General features: G+C 41.3%; 1 protein-coding gene and 1 pseudogene across 1 annotated transcript; both read right to left on the reverse strand.

Annotated features, from left to right (window-relative positions):
* Positions 1–1619: 1619 nt before the first annotated feature.
* LOC138438051 (olfactory receptor 1J4-like) lies at positions 1620–2561 on the reverse strand. The gene has a single exon (XM_069586294.1). It carries the CDS (start codon positions 2559–2561, stop codon positions 1620–1622), a length of 942 nt encoding a protein of 313 aa, XP_069442395.1.
* Positions 2562–10054: 7493 nt separating this feature from the next.
* On the reverse strand, positions 10055–10989 carry LOC138438052 (olfactory receptor 1J4-like; annotated as a pseudogene).
* Between the last annotated feature and the right edge of the window lie 1663 nt (positions 10990–12652).

Here is a 12652-nt window from a genome sequence, read left to right on the forward strand (position 1 = left end):
CCATCTACGTTGGGCCACTGGCGCCCGCTTGAATATCTAAGGGTGCCTCGCCTTAATCTCCCTTTCTCGCGGGTCTTAACAGCCGGGGCAAGTAAGTAGACCTGGCGAGCCTCCGCGCTCCAGGTGGAGATTCAGCCTGAAGTTAAAGTAAAGAGCAGAGAGAGGGAAAGGGAGAGAAGAAGAAAGAGAGAGAGAGAGACACGGGGGGAGCCAGAGCCCCAAGAAACCAGGCCGGGAGACTAGTTAGAGAAGCTGGTCCAAGAAGCTGGCCCCCGGCCCCAGAAGCTGGCCCCCGTCTTTTATTGTTCAGAAGGCCTTTTATACTTTTGATAAAACACAGAGATCAATGGGTAACACAAGATTATGTAGCGTTCGCAGCTCAGGCTCTTTCTATACATCATTTGGTATACAAAAGGTCTCAGGTGATTTACATTATCTTCTGGCCAAGAGGCTTGTTAACACTTTTTGGCTCTCTTCCTTAATGAATGTTAATCTTGTTTCCCCTGAAGTGTTTTTCTTTAATCTACATCTCCTTAAAGCATTAACATTAAAGTTACATCTCTATAGAACAAAGGTGCAGTGGGATATAACAAAGAAGGTACTTAACTCAAAGATCTAATGTTGCTAACACAAGGTCTACTACTTGTTTTTCTAACTATATCTACAACTAAAGGATGTGAAAATTTGGCAGCAAATATTGACTCTACAAATGAAACCTTTAATCAGTCCTATTCTAAAGATTTTGACTCCTCGGAAGCTCCTACATTCCTAGGATGTTTTAAGCTTCCTGTGCCTCCTGCGGTCAGGAGGCCTCAAACAACCACACGCGCAGCTGTACGAGTGCTGCAGGCAGGCTAGAAAGCCATCAGAGGGTTTTTTGGATTGAAACACTCTTTCAAACGCAGAAGACTAAAGCCCTGAATTGACTTTTTCCAGAAAATGTCAGAAGAGTGGAAAAGCAGAGCACAAAAGCCGGCAGATTTTTGTTGGGGTACATGCTTAGGAATTTCCAGAGGGGTCCCTGAAGTCTGAGCACGCCTTGCGTATGTCAGCTTCCTTCCTCATGACCTTGTCACGGGCGGGATTCCTCACACTGGCTCCCGGCACCTGACCTTCTACCACCTCGAGATCAGAAACTCAGGATACGAAAATGTATAGCTTGGTCCAAAATAGAATTGTGTTTCATGCGTCTAATCTTAGCCTAAAACAAACCTGGTTTCATCGTTAAAACAGAAGTATAAAATGTCAGCATCATGTTTTCCTTTTGAGAGTGATGGTTGGTGTGTGTTGTTATCTGAAGTCTTTTTTCAGGAAGATAAAACAATAGTGCAGCATATTCAGAACAATAAGTCACATATCTGACTAATAAGGAGCTGGGGGCTTTGAAGACCACGAGTTGCATGTGTGTTGTAGGCAATGCCATATTGAGGATTATGGAAGAATAAATGGGCAATAGATATGACTAATGTGAAAGGAATTCATCCAATAACATTGTGACCACTTAAAGGGCAATTGGGGAGATGCTAGAGACATGTGTGGTCAACACACAACTTTTCAAGAGGATATGTCTGACAAGGTCAGTGGGTAAAAAAAAAAAAAAGAACATGCTTAGGTGATTCTCACTGGATGAAAAGATTATTGCTTCTGAAAAGAATTCCCAGAGCCAATTCCATGTCTCTGTTCCTCAGGCTGTAGATGAAGGGGTTCAGCATGGGGGTCACCGCTGTGTACATCAGTGAGGCAATCATGTCTGTGTCATTGGACTTGCCTGATGAGGTGGAAAAGTACAGTGCCATAGTGGTTCCACAGAATAGAGACACCACAGAGAGGTGGGAGCCACAGGAGGACAGGGCTTTGCAGAGCCCCTTGGTAGAAGGGACCCTCAGGATGGAGGCCCCAGTGAGACCATAAGAGACCAGGATGCCACTCAGTGGAAGAATGACAACTGCAGTCCCTGCAGTGAATATGACCAGCTCATTGAGAGAGGTGTCTGAGCAGGAGAGCTTGAGCAGGGCAGCAAGGTCACAGAAGAAATGTGGGATGATGTTGTCTGCATAGAAGGACAGCTGAGCCAGGAGGATGGTGTGGGACAGGGCACTGACACAAGAGAGGAGCCAGGATCCAGCCAGCAGAAACATGCACAGCCCCTCCCTCATGATGGTGGTATAGTGGAGAGGATGACTGATGGCCACGTACCTGTCATAAGCCATCACTACAAGAAGAAGGTCATCAATGCAGCCAAAAAGTAAGAAAAAATACATCTGTGCTATGCACCCTGCATAGGGGATGGATTGATCCTGGGTTTGCATGTTTATCACCATCTTAGGGATGGTGACAAATGAAAATGAGACATCAGTGAGGGCCAAGTGGCTGAGGAAGAAGTACATGGGGATGTGGAGGCAAGGGTTCAACCTGATGAGCAGGAGGATGAGCAGGTTTCCCAGCACTGTGGTCAGGTACATGCCCAGGAACGAGGCGGAGAACATGCCCTGCTGCTCTGGCCGGATGGGGAGCCCCAGGAGGAGGAACTTGGACACGTGGCTCTGATTCTCAGGCCTCATGCTCTTCTTATCTCTGCTTGGGATGAACAGAAATGGGAAATGTCAGGAACTTAGACATACTGAGCATAGCAATTACCATACATTACCAATTTCTCCCAGTGGCTGTGTCAATATACAGACAAATCTCACCGTATTTTGCTCACACATTGAGGCTCATCCAGTCTGGGGAGAACAATGAAAATGGAATCTATCTGAACATTGACACATTCACTTGGAGACATCAATCAAACATCAATAAAGCAAACATCAATCAAACTCTTCAATGGAAATCAGGAGAGTTCATTTTTTTAACATAGTGGAAACACCATGAGAGACATTAGGAGAATAATAAATAAGACACAGTCTCTTCCATGACTTTATAGCCAGACTGCTGTTTATGTATTTGTGTCTGTCCTGTACACAAACCCATACCCCACCCCCACACATACACTCACATATTATAGCAGTTCCTCAGAAACTTAAAACACAGAATATGATCCAGAAACTTCACTTCTAATAATATATCCAAAATAATTGAAAGCATAGGCCAAAGAGATATTAGTACACCTATGCATAAATCAGCATTACTCACAGTAGCTGAAAGATGGAAACAATCTGTGTTCATTTCCAAATGAATGGATTAAAAAAAGTGGCCTTTACGTACAATGGAATATTATTCAGCCTTAAAAAGGAAAGAAATCCTAACACATGTTACAACAAGACGTTGACAATGTTATGCTAAGTAAAATCAGCCAGTCACAAAAGTGTAAATTCTATATGATTCCACTTATATGAGACCTTAGAATAGTCATATTCATAGAGACAAAAAGTAGAATGGTGGTTGGTGGTTGCCAGGGACTTGTCTGGGAGAGAAAACTGAGGAATTATTATTCAGTGGAAACAGATTCAGTTTAGAAAGTTAAAAAAGTTCTAGAGGTGGATGGTGGTGATGATTGTATAATAAGGTGAATGTACTTAATGTCATTGAACTGTACACTCAAAAACCATTGAAACAGTAATTTTTATGTTATATATATATTTACCGCAATAAAAAATGTCTATGTTCAAAAAAATGCCACAAGAGATATTAAAGCATTGACTAAAGAGAAGCAATCAAAGGAGAGTGACTCCAAAACTAAATAAATCAATTACTTATTTAGGCAGGATGAATAACCAAGATCCCAGGTCAGGAACTAATGATAACAAAGATATGAGGAGGCCATCAAGAAAGAACCATGGTTCCTGAAGATGAACGCATCCACAGCACTTGACTCACTGCAATTTTAATAAATTTTCCAGTATACGCTAATAACTGCCTTCATAAATCTGCCTGTCAATGCAAGAGACAGAGGAGATGCCAGTTTGATCCCTGGGTCAGGAAGATCCTCTGGAGGATGAAAGGGCAACCTACTCCAGTATTCTTGCCTGGAGAATCCCATGGACAGAGGAGTCTGAGGGGCTACAGTCCATGGGGTCACAAAGAGTTGGACATGACTGAATGACTGAGCAAATGAGCATCAGTTCAGTTCAGTCACTCAGTCGTGTCCAACTCTCTGCAACCCCATGAATCGCATCACGCCAGGCCTCCCTGTCTATCACCATCTCCCGGAGTTCACTCAGACTCACATCCATCAAGTCAGTGATGCCATCCAGCCATCTCATCCTCTGTCGTCCCCTTCTCCTCCTGCCCCCAATCCCTCCCAGCATCAGAGTCTTTTCCAATGACTCAACTCTTGGCATGAGGTGGCCAAAGTACTGGAGCTTCAGCTTTAGCATCATTCCTTCCAAAGAAATCCCAGGGTTGATCTCCTTCAGAATGGACTGGTTGGATCTCCTTGCAGTCCAAGGGACCCTCAAGAGTCTTCTCCAACACCACAGTTCAAACACATCAATTCTTTGGTGCTCAGCCTTCTTCACAGTCCAACTCTCACATCCATATATGACCACAGGAAAAACCATAGCCTTGACTAGACGAACCTTAGTCAGCAAAGTAATGTCTCTGCGTTTGAATATGCTATCTAGGTTGGTCATAACTTTTCTTCCAAGGAGTAAGCATCTTTTAATTTCATGGCTGCAGTCACCATCTACAGTGATTTTGGAGCCCCCAAAAATAAAGCCTGACAGTGTTTCCACTGTTTCCCCATCTATTTCCCATGAAGTGATGGGACCAGATGCCATGATCTTCGTTTTCTGAATGTTGAGCTTTAAGTCAATTTTTTCACTCTCCTCTTTCACTTTCATCAAGAGGCTGTCTAGCTCCTCTTCACTTTCTGCCATAAGGGTGGTGTCATCTGCATATCTGAGGTTATTGATATTTCTCCCAGCAATCGTGATTCCAGCTTGTGTTTCTTCCAGTCCAGCATTTCTCATGATGTACTCTGCATATAAGTTAAATAAGCAGGGTGACAATATACAGCCTTGATGTACTCCTTTTCCTATTTGGAACCAGTCTGTTGTTCCATGCCCAGTTCTAACTGTTGCTTCCCGACCTGCACACAGATTCCTCAAGAGGCAGGTTAGGTGGTCTGGTATTCCCATCTCTTTCAGAATTTTCCACAGTTTATTGTGACCCACACAGTCAAAGGCTTTGGCATAGTCAATAAAGCAGAAATAGATGTTTTTCTGTAACTCTCTTGCTTTTTCCATGATCCAGTGGATGTTGGCAATTTGATCTCTGATTCTTCTGCCTTTTCTAAAACCAGCTTGAACATCAGGGAGTTCACGGTTCACGTATTGCTGAAGTCTGACTTGGAGAATTTTGAGCATTACTTTACTAGCATGTGAGATGAGTGCAATTGTGAGGTAGTTTGAGCATTATTTGGCATTGCCTTTCTTAGGAATGAAAACTGTACTCACACATAATTGCCTTCATATGTACCACTGTCTCTCTCTTCCCTTCCATCTCCAATGTTTTTAAATGCTTGAGTGAGCTCTGAGCATACAACCAAAGTGAGTGACATGAGAATTTGCTCAATGTGTGGCCAGAGAGCCAAGACATTACAGATGCTGTAGGACCAAGAAGTTGCATCAGAATTCACAGTCATCGGGTTAACTAGACAAGATTCCAGAATTAACCCATCATGTCCCCCAAAGTGGAAATATGGAAATAATTAAATGTCGATGAAGAAAACTTGGGGCCCTGGAGAAGTTTGATATCTTCAAGCCACCAGGACGAACTGCCACAAACTTAGCATAAAGAGGACTTTGTTTAGAGCTGCCTGTTTACGTCCTGAAGAAGAATCAGGCTGCAAGACTATCTCCCCAGGTCAAATGCAAACACATGTTTCTAAGTCACTTAGCCCACTCTGCTCTACACTCATTCAAGGAGAGGAGAATTAGATTGTGAGGGTGCTGTACACAAAAACAGACACACAGAGTAACAAAGTGCTTCTTTTGACCCTCTCTGACTATCTTAGATTGCGGAAGGAAATGGCAACCCAGCTGCCATCTATGGGACCGCACAGAATCAGACATGATTGAAGCGACTTAGCAGCAGCAGCAGCAGCAGACTATCTTAGACAAAAGTGTAGAGCCTTTGATGGATTCAGACCAACTTACATACACCTTTAAAATGAAATACTTTGTCATTACACAACTTAAAAACCATGAAAACAAAACCCTTCTACGCTGTTGGTGTAGATGTAAGTGGTACAGCTGCTATGGAAAACAGTATGGAGTTTCCCCAAAACATTAAAAATAGAACTACCATATGATCCAGCCATCCCACTTCTGAGTATATAACAGAGAGATTAGAAATCAGGATCTCAAAGATATTTCTACATTCCCATGTGTATTGCTGTACTATTCACAATAGTTAAGTTATGGAAACAACCCAAATGTCCTTTGACAGGTGAATGGATAAATAAAATATGGCATAGACATACAATGTAATATTATTTTGCCCTTATAAAAGGAAATTCTGACATTTTTTACAATGGGGATAAACTTGGAAAACATTATGCTAAGTGAAATAAGCCAGTATTACAAGGAAAATTACTGCATGATTTCAGTTTAAGAAATTTATAGAAGCAGAGAATAAATGGAGATTATCAAGCACTGGAGAGGAAAATAGGGGAAAATGTAGCATTGTTATTTAAATGATATCAAGTCACATTTATGCAAAATGAATTAGTTCTAGAGTCCTGCTATACAGCATATTGCCTAGAGCCAAAAATTCTATATTATGCACTTAAAAACTCATTAAAAGAGTTTTAATTACCACTTTGTGGCCACAAAGTGGTAATGAAAACTGTGTTAAGTTTTCTGCCACAAAAAAAGGACACAAGGAAATTTTTAGAGGAGATAGACATGTCAATTACTTGATTGTGGTGATGACTTCACATGTCCAAACTCCTCAGATTGTATACTTTCAATATGTATGGTATTGTATAACTATCACACCAAAAAATCTGTTTTAAACAAACATGCTAAGACTACATCCAGGCAGCTCACAAATCAAACACACACATAGAGAAACTCCACTACACACGCTGAATCACATATAGTCAAACCCAACACACAAATAGGAGAAGGCAATGGCAATCCACTCCAGTGTTCTTGCCTGGAGAATCCCAGGGACGGGGGAGCCTGGTGGGCTGCCATCTACGGGGTCACACAGAGTCGGACACGACTGAAGCGACTTAGCAGCAGCAGCAGCAGCAGCAACACACAAATAACTTACACACACCCACACAAGCACACACCCATGCAGTGCAGGAGAATTCTAGCTCTCCATGGTCTGTTATCAGCCCATTATAAGACTTTCTACAATGGTGGGAATATTCTTCATCTGCTTTGTCCAATACAGTAGCACTAACCTCATGTGACTACCAAAGACTTGAAATAAGGCTAGTACAAGTAAAGAACCAAGTTTTTAATTTTAGGTAACTTTATTTTAATTTTATGGCCACCCGTGGCTGGTAGCACCATTTAGTCAGTGTGTGAACCAGTGAACACATGGTTGCACTAGTAATGTAAACATACCTCTTCTCTCTCTCCTAGTCTTCACATCAATGCACATATCTAGGAAAAGAGATGCTTCCCCACCTTTCTCAGATTGATGTTGATGCTTGCTGGTTCAGGTTGCTACCTATATACCCATTTCTTATACCTCCATGACCTAAGGATCTTTAGCACCTTCCATGCCTGACTATAAGAACTAGAACAATGAGCAGGAAGATTCATTTTTATTAATAGTAAGGCCTCAGGGACTCAGCCCCAAGCTTCTTGTTAGAAAAGCATCCAACCGAGCCAACTGGCAAATTTCTCGCCTTTTTCTTGAGATGGATCCTTGCAGAGACCAAAGGGCTGAGCCACAGGAGTGCTGGGAGAAGATGTCCCTAATGTCACTGACATGTTAGCGACCCCTCTGCCTGCTCATGAGGACGAGGAGAGGTGAATGCCCTTGAACTCAGCAATGGACTCTGCCTCCCCATATATCACAGTGAGGTCCAGACAGAGCAGTATTAGCCCTTGAGATCCCCATACCACTGACTGTGTGGGATGGGAACCGACAAATTTCAGTCTGTTTCGACATTAAAACCCACGAGCTCAAGTTGATTTATGTCCAGTTCTAGCTTGACACCATAGAGTTCTTTCCAGCCTCTCCCTCTCCCATGTACATGGCATCTTTCCGCAACTGATGAATTACTTCCTTTTCCAGAATAGGTTTATTTATTTGCTAAATCTTTGAATACAGGTAATGTCACTTGAACTCAAACCACTGTTAATGACAGACTAACTTCAGCTCAAACCTTGCTTAATTTTTTCTTTACTATGAGTAGTTTATAGACAAAATTCTGTGTTTAAGAATTACTTGATTATTTTATTCCCCCCTCAGTCCAATTATGGTATTAATTTGAAATACAGGCGTATTTTTTGTTTCTACTTTGTTTCATTCTCCATCATCTTCTATTTATTTTTAGTAGGTGAATGGTAACATCATCAAACTATACAAATACATATACTATCACTCCATCTTTTCCTATCCCATACCCATCCACCTCCTGTAGGTAAACAGTTTCATTAGCTTCTGATTTATTCTTTGTGTGCTTCTTCTTGCTCAGTGGAAAGTTACATGTATATGTTATTTTCCCTTTATTTTTACACAAGAAGTAGCATGCTATAGATGCTGTCTTCCATATTTCTTTTTTCATTAAATAATATAGCTTGGAAATCCTTCCAGATTGATTCATAGATATCTTTGTCATTATTTTTTCATAGCTTTGAAGGGCTCAATTGTGTGATGTTCTATAAAGTTTCCTTTGAAGCCCTAGGATAAGATAGCAGTGATAAATGTACCAAATGCTATCTAACTGTACCTCAAATGGTTAAAATGGTAAATTTTGGGGTTGTAAGCATTACACTACAATAAAAGATTTTTTAAAGAAAAAGCAAGACACAGTCTCTACATAAAGTACAGAAAAGAATTATAAATTAATAATGACATATGATTAATAGGTTAGCAGAGGGGAAACGGAATAATAAAATATATTTAATTAATCAAAAGAGAGAAGGAGAAGAGACAATAAATATGAAATCAGATATCTCAACTAGAAGCCATGTAGAAATGCAGGGATTTCCTTGGTGGTCTGTTGGTTAGGACTCTATGCCCCCAGTGTAGGGAGCATAGATTCGATGATCTCTGGTTAGGGAACTAGGATCCTACATGCCATCCTGCACATAAAGTGCAGGCAAAAAAAAACCAAACAAATGGAAGAAAATGTATAGAAATATGAAAAATATAACTTCAAGTACACTCTGATTAGATTAGATTAGATGTTAAGAGAGAAATTCTCCAGAAATGATTACCAATCTACATAAAAGAACAAACCCCAACTTCACACTGTTAACAACTGACACTTTACAGATAGAAGAACATAACAAAGTTTAAAATGATGGGAAAAGTACCATGTAAACACTAAAAAAAAAAAGCTAGTATATCTATACTAACATCAGAAGTAAATGATACATTAAGTTAGGAGCCATTGCTAAAGAGAAATGTCTCTTAATTATAAATGCAGTGGTGTACTGTTAAGTGAATACAAATGGCTCTCTATTGTAGGAGAGACTTGCTTTGTAGCATTTGCCAGTTTCCATAGTGTAATTATCCCCATTATGGTTGACTTCAATCCACCAGCATATTGTCACTGAATATGGAGTTGAAAAGAGATGTTCACAATGAGCTTGAAGCCAATGCATCCAACAAGAATTAGCCCACCAGGAGTAGATCATGATGCTAAGTCTGTGTGTCCTCAACAACACCGTATAAAAATGTTTTGTATAACATTTTCCACATATTTTATGAGAGATGGTGCACAAGCAGGAAAAATTGAAGATAAAGAATATTTAAGAGTCCAAGTAACAAACTGGACTTTGTTGGCATATTAACAGCACTACAACATGACAGCAGAATGTATATTTGTTTAAAGTTACACAAAGTTGCCAACCATACATTAATTTTAGGGGATATATCTCACTGTGTTCACGGCTGCAATAAGAGGATTTAGTGACTGTCATTTCAAGAAGTTAGCCCTGTTGAGAAATATTTGTAGGGCTTGTTTGATGTCTCTGTTTCTGAGGCTATAGATAAAGGGGTTCAGCATGGGCGTAACTACTGCATATATGACTGAAGCAACTATATATTTGTCACTGGAGTCCCATAATGAGGAGAAAAAGTAAACACTGGAAAGTGTCCCATAGTATAAAGATACCACAAAGAGATGAGAGCCACAAGTGGAGAAGGCTTTAAAGAGTCTCTTAGTGGATGGGACCCTCAGGACGATGGTCCCTATATGAACATATGAGCCCAAGATGCTACTCAGAGGCAAGATGAACAGCATTCCTCCTTCAGTAAAGATGACCAGCTCATTGATGGAAATGTCTGAGCAGCTCATCTTCAGGAGGGCAGGGAGGTCACAGAAGAATTGGGGATGGTATTTTCAGCACAGAAGGACAGTTGGACCAAGAGGAGGGTGTGCAACAGGGCATGGATATAACAGAAGAACCAGGACACAGCTACCAATGAGATACACAGCTCCTGCCTCATGACAGTGGTGTAGTGAAGTGGCTGACATATGGCTACATACCTGTCATATGCCATCACTGCAAGAAGGAAGTTGTCAAGACAGCCAAAAAGTATGAACAAATACATCTGGGAAATGCACTCCACGTAGGGGATGGATTGTTGCTGAGTCTGCATGCTCATCAGCATCTTAGGGATGGTGACAGATGAAAAGGAGACATCAGTGAAGGCCAGGTGGCTGAGGAAGGCCAGGTGGCTGTGGAGGCGAGGGTCCAGCCTGATGAGCAGGACGATGAGCAGGTTGCCCAGCACTGTTGTGAGGTACATGCCCAGGAACAGGGCAAAGACTATGCCCTGTTGTTCTGGCAGGATGGGGAGCCCCAGGAGGAGGAACTTAGACACGCTGCTCTGGTTCTCCCTCTTCATTCTCTTCTTATTTTCTGCTGAAAAGTGGAGAATGTGAGAAATGTCAGTGAACATTCTGCAATATTGTAATATCCTCTTTAGTATGAAAATTCTTACTTTTTGCTACCTTTCTTTTTATTTCTCCTAATTGTTGGTGAATGAATCAGTCTGTGATGACACCACCCTTATGGCAGAAAGTGAAGAGGAACTAAAAAGCCTCTTGATTAAAACGAAAGTGGAGAGTGAAAAAGTTGGCCTAAAGCTCAACATTCAGAAAATGAAGACCATGGCATCCGGTCCCATCACTTCATGGGAAATAGATGGGGAAACAGTAGAAACAGTGTCAGACTTTTTGGGGGGGCTCCAAATGGCAACCCACTCCAGTGTTCTTGCCTGGAGAATCCCAGGGACGGGGGAGCCTAGTGGGCTGCCGTCTCTGGGGTCACACAGAGTCGGACACGACTGAAGAGACTTAGCCGCAAAATCACTCAGATGGTGACTGCAGCCATGAAATTAAGAGACGCTTACTCCTTGGAAGAAAAGTTAGGGCCAACCTAGATAGCATATTCAAAAGCAGAGACATTACTTTGCCAACTAAGTTCCATCTAGTCAAGGCTATGGTTTTTCCAGTGGTCATGTATGGATGTGAGAGTTGGACTGTGAAGAAGGCTGAGCGCCAAAGAATTGATGCTTTTGAACTGTGGTGTTGGAGAAGACTCTTGAGAGTCCCTTGGACTGCAAGGAGATCCAACCAGTCCATTCTGAAGGAGATCAGCCCTGGGATTTCATTGGAAGGAATGATGCTAAAACTGAAACTCCAGTGCTTTGGCCACCTCATGTGAAGAGTTGACTCATTGGAAAAGACTCTGATGCTGGGAGGGATTGGGGGCAGGAGGAGAAGGGGATGACAGAGGATGAGATGCTGGATGGCATCACTGACTCGATGGACATGAATCTGAGTGAACTCTGAGAGTTGGTGGTGGACAGGGAGGCCTGGCGTGCTGCCATTCATGGGGTTGCAAAGAGTCGGACACAACTGAGCGACTAAACTGAACTGAACTGAACTGAATCAGTCTGTCCCATTCTGGCTTTCATAATGCATCAGACCCTCACATTAACCAAGTCTCTTTCCAAAAAAAAACCAAAGGATATCATTCTTTATTCAATAAATATTTATCAAAAAACAGCTTCATCCCATATTAAGCACATAATAATGAACAAGACATGAGAAGTCTCCATGTTTAGGGAGTTTGCACATTTATATTAAGCAGGGTTCAAACCTCTAGTTTACTACAATCAAAAGCATGAATGGAAATAAAAACAAAAGTAAACAAATGGGACCTAATTAAACTTTAAAGGTTTTTCACAGCAAAGGAAACTATAAACAAGGTGAAAAGACAACCCTTAGAATGGAAGAAAATAATAGCAAATGAAACAATTGACAAAGGATTAATTTCAAAATTATGGAAGCAGCTCATACAAATCCATACCAGAAAAACAACCCAATCAAAAAATGGGCAAAAGACCTAAACAGACATTTCTCCAAAGAAGACTACAGATGGCTAATAAACACATGAAAAGATGCTCAACATCGCTCACTATTAGAAAAATGCAAATCAAAACTATAATGAAATATTACTTCACACTGGTCAGAATGGCCATCATTGAAAAATCTACAAACAAT

The sequence above is a fragment of the Ovis canadensis genome, chromosome 3 (genome assembly GCF_042477335.2).
Source record: "Ovis canadensis isolate MfBH-ARS-UI-01 breed Bighorn chromosome 3, ARS-UI_OviCan_v2, whole genome shotgun sequence".
In the NCBI taxonomy this organism is placed as follows: domain Eukaryota; kingdom Metazoa; phylum Chordata; class Mammalia; order Artiodactyla; family Bovidae; genus Ovis; species Ovis canadensis.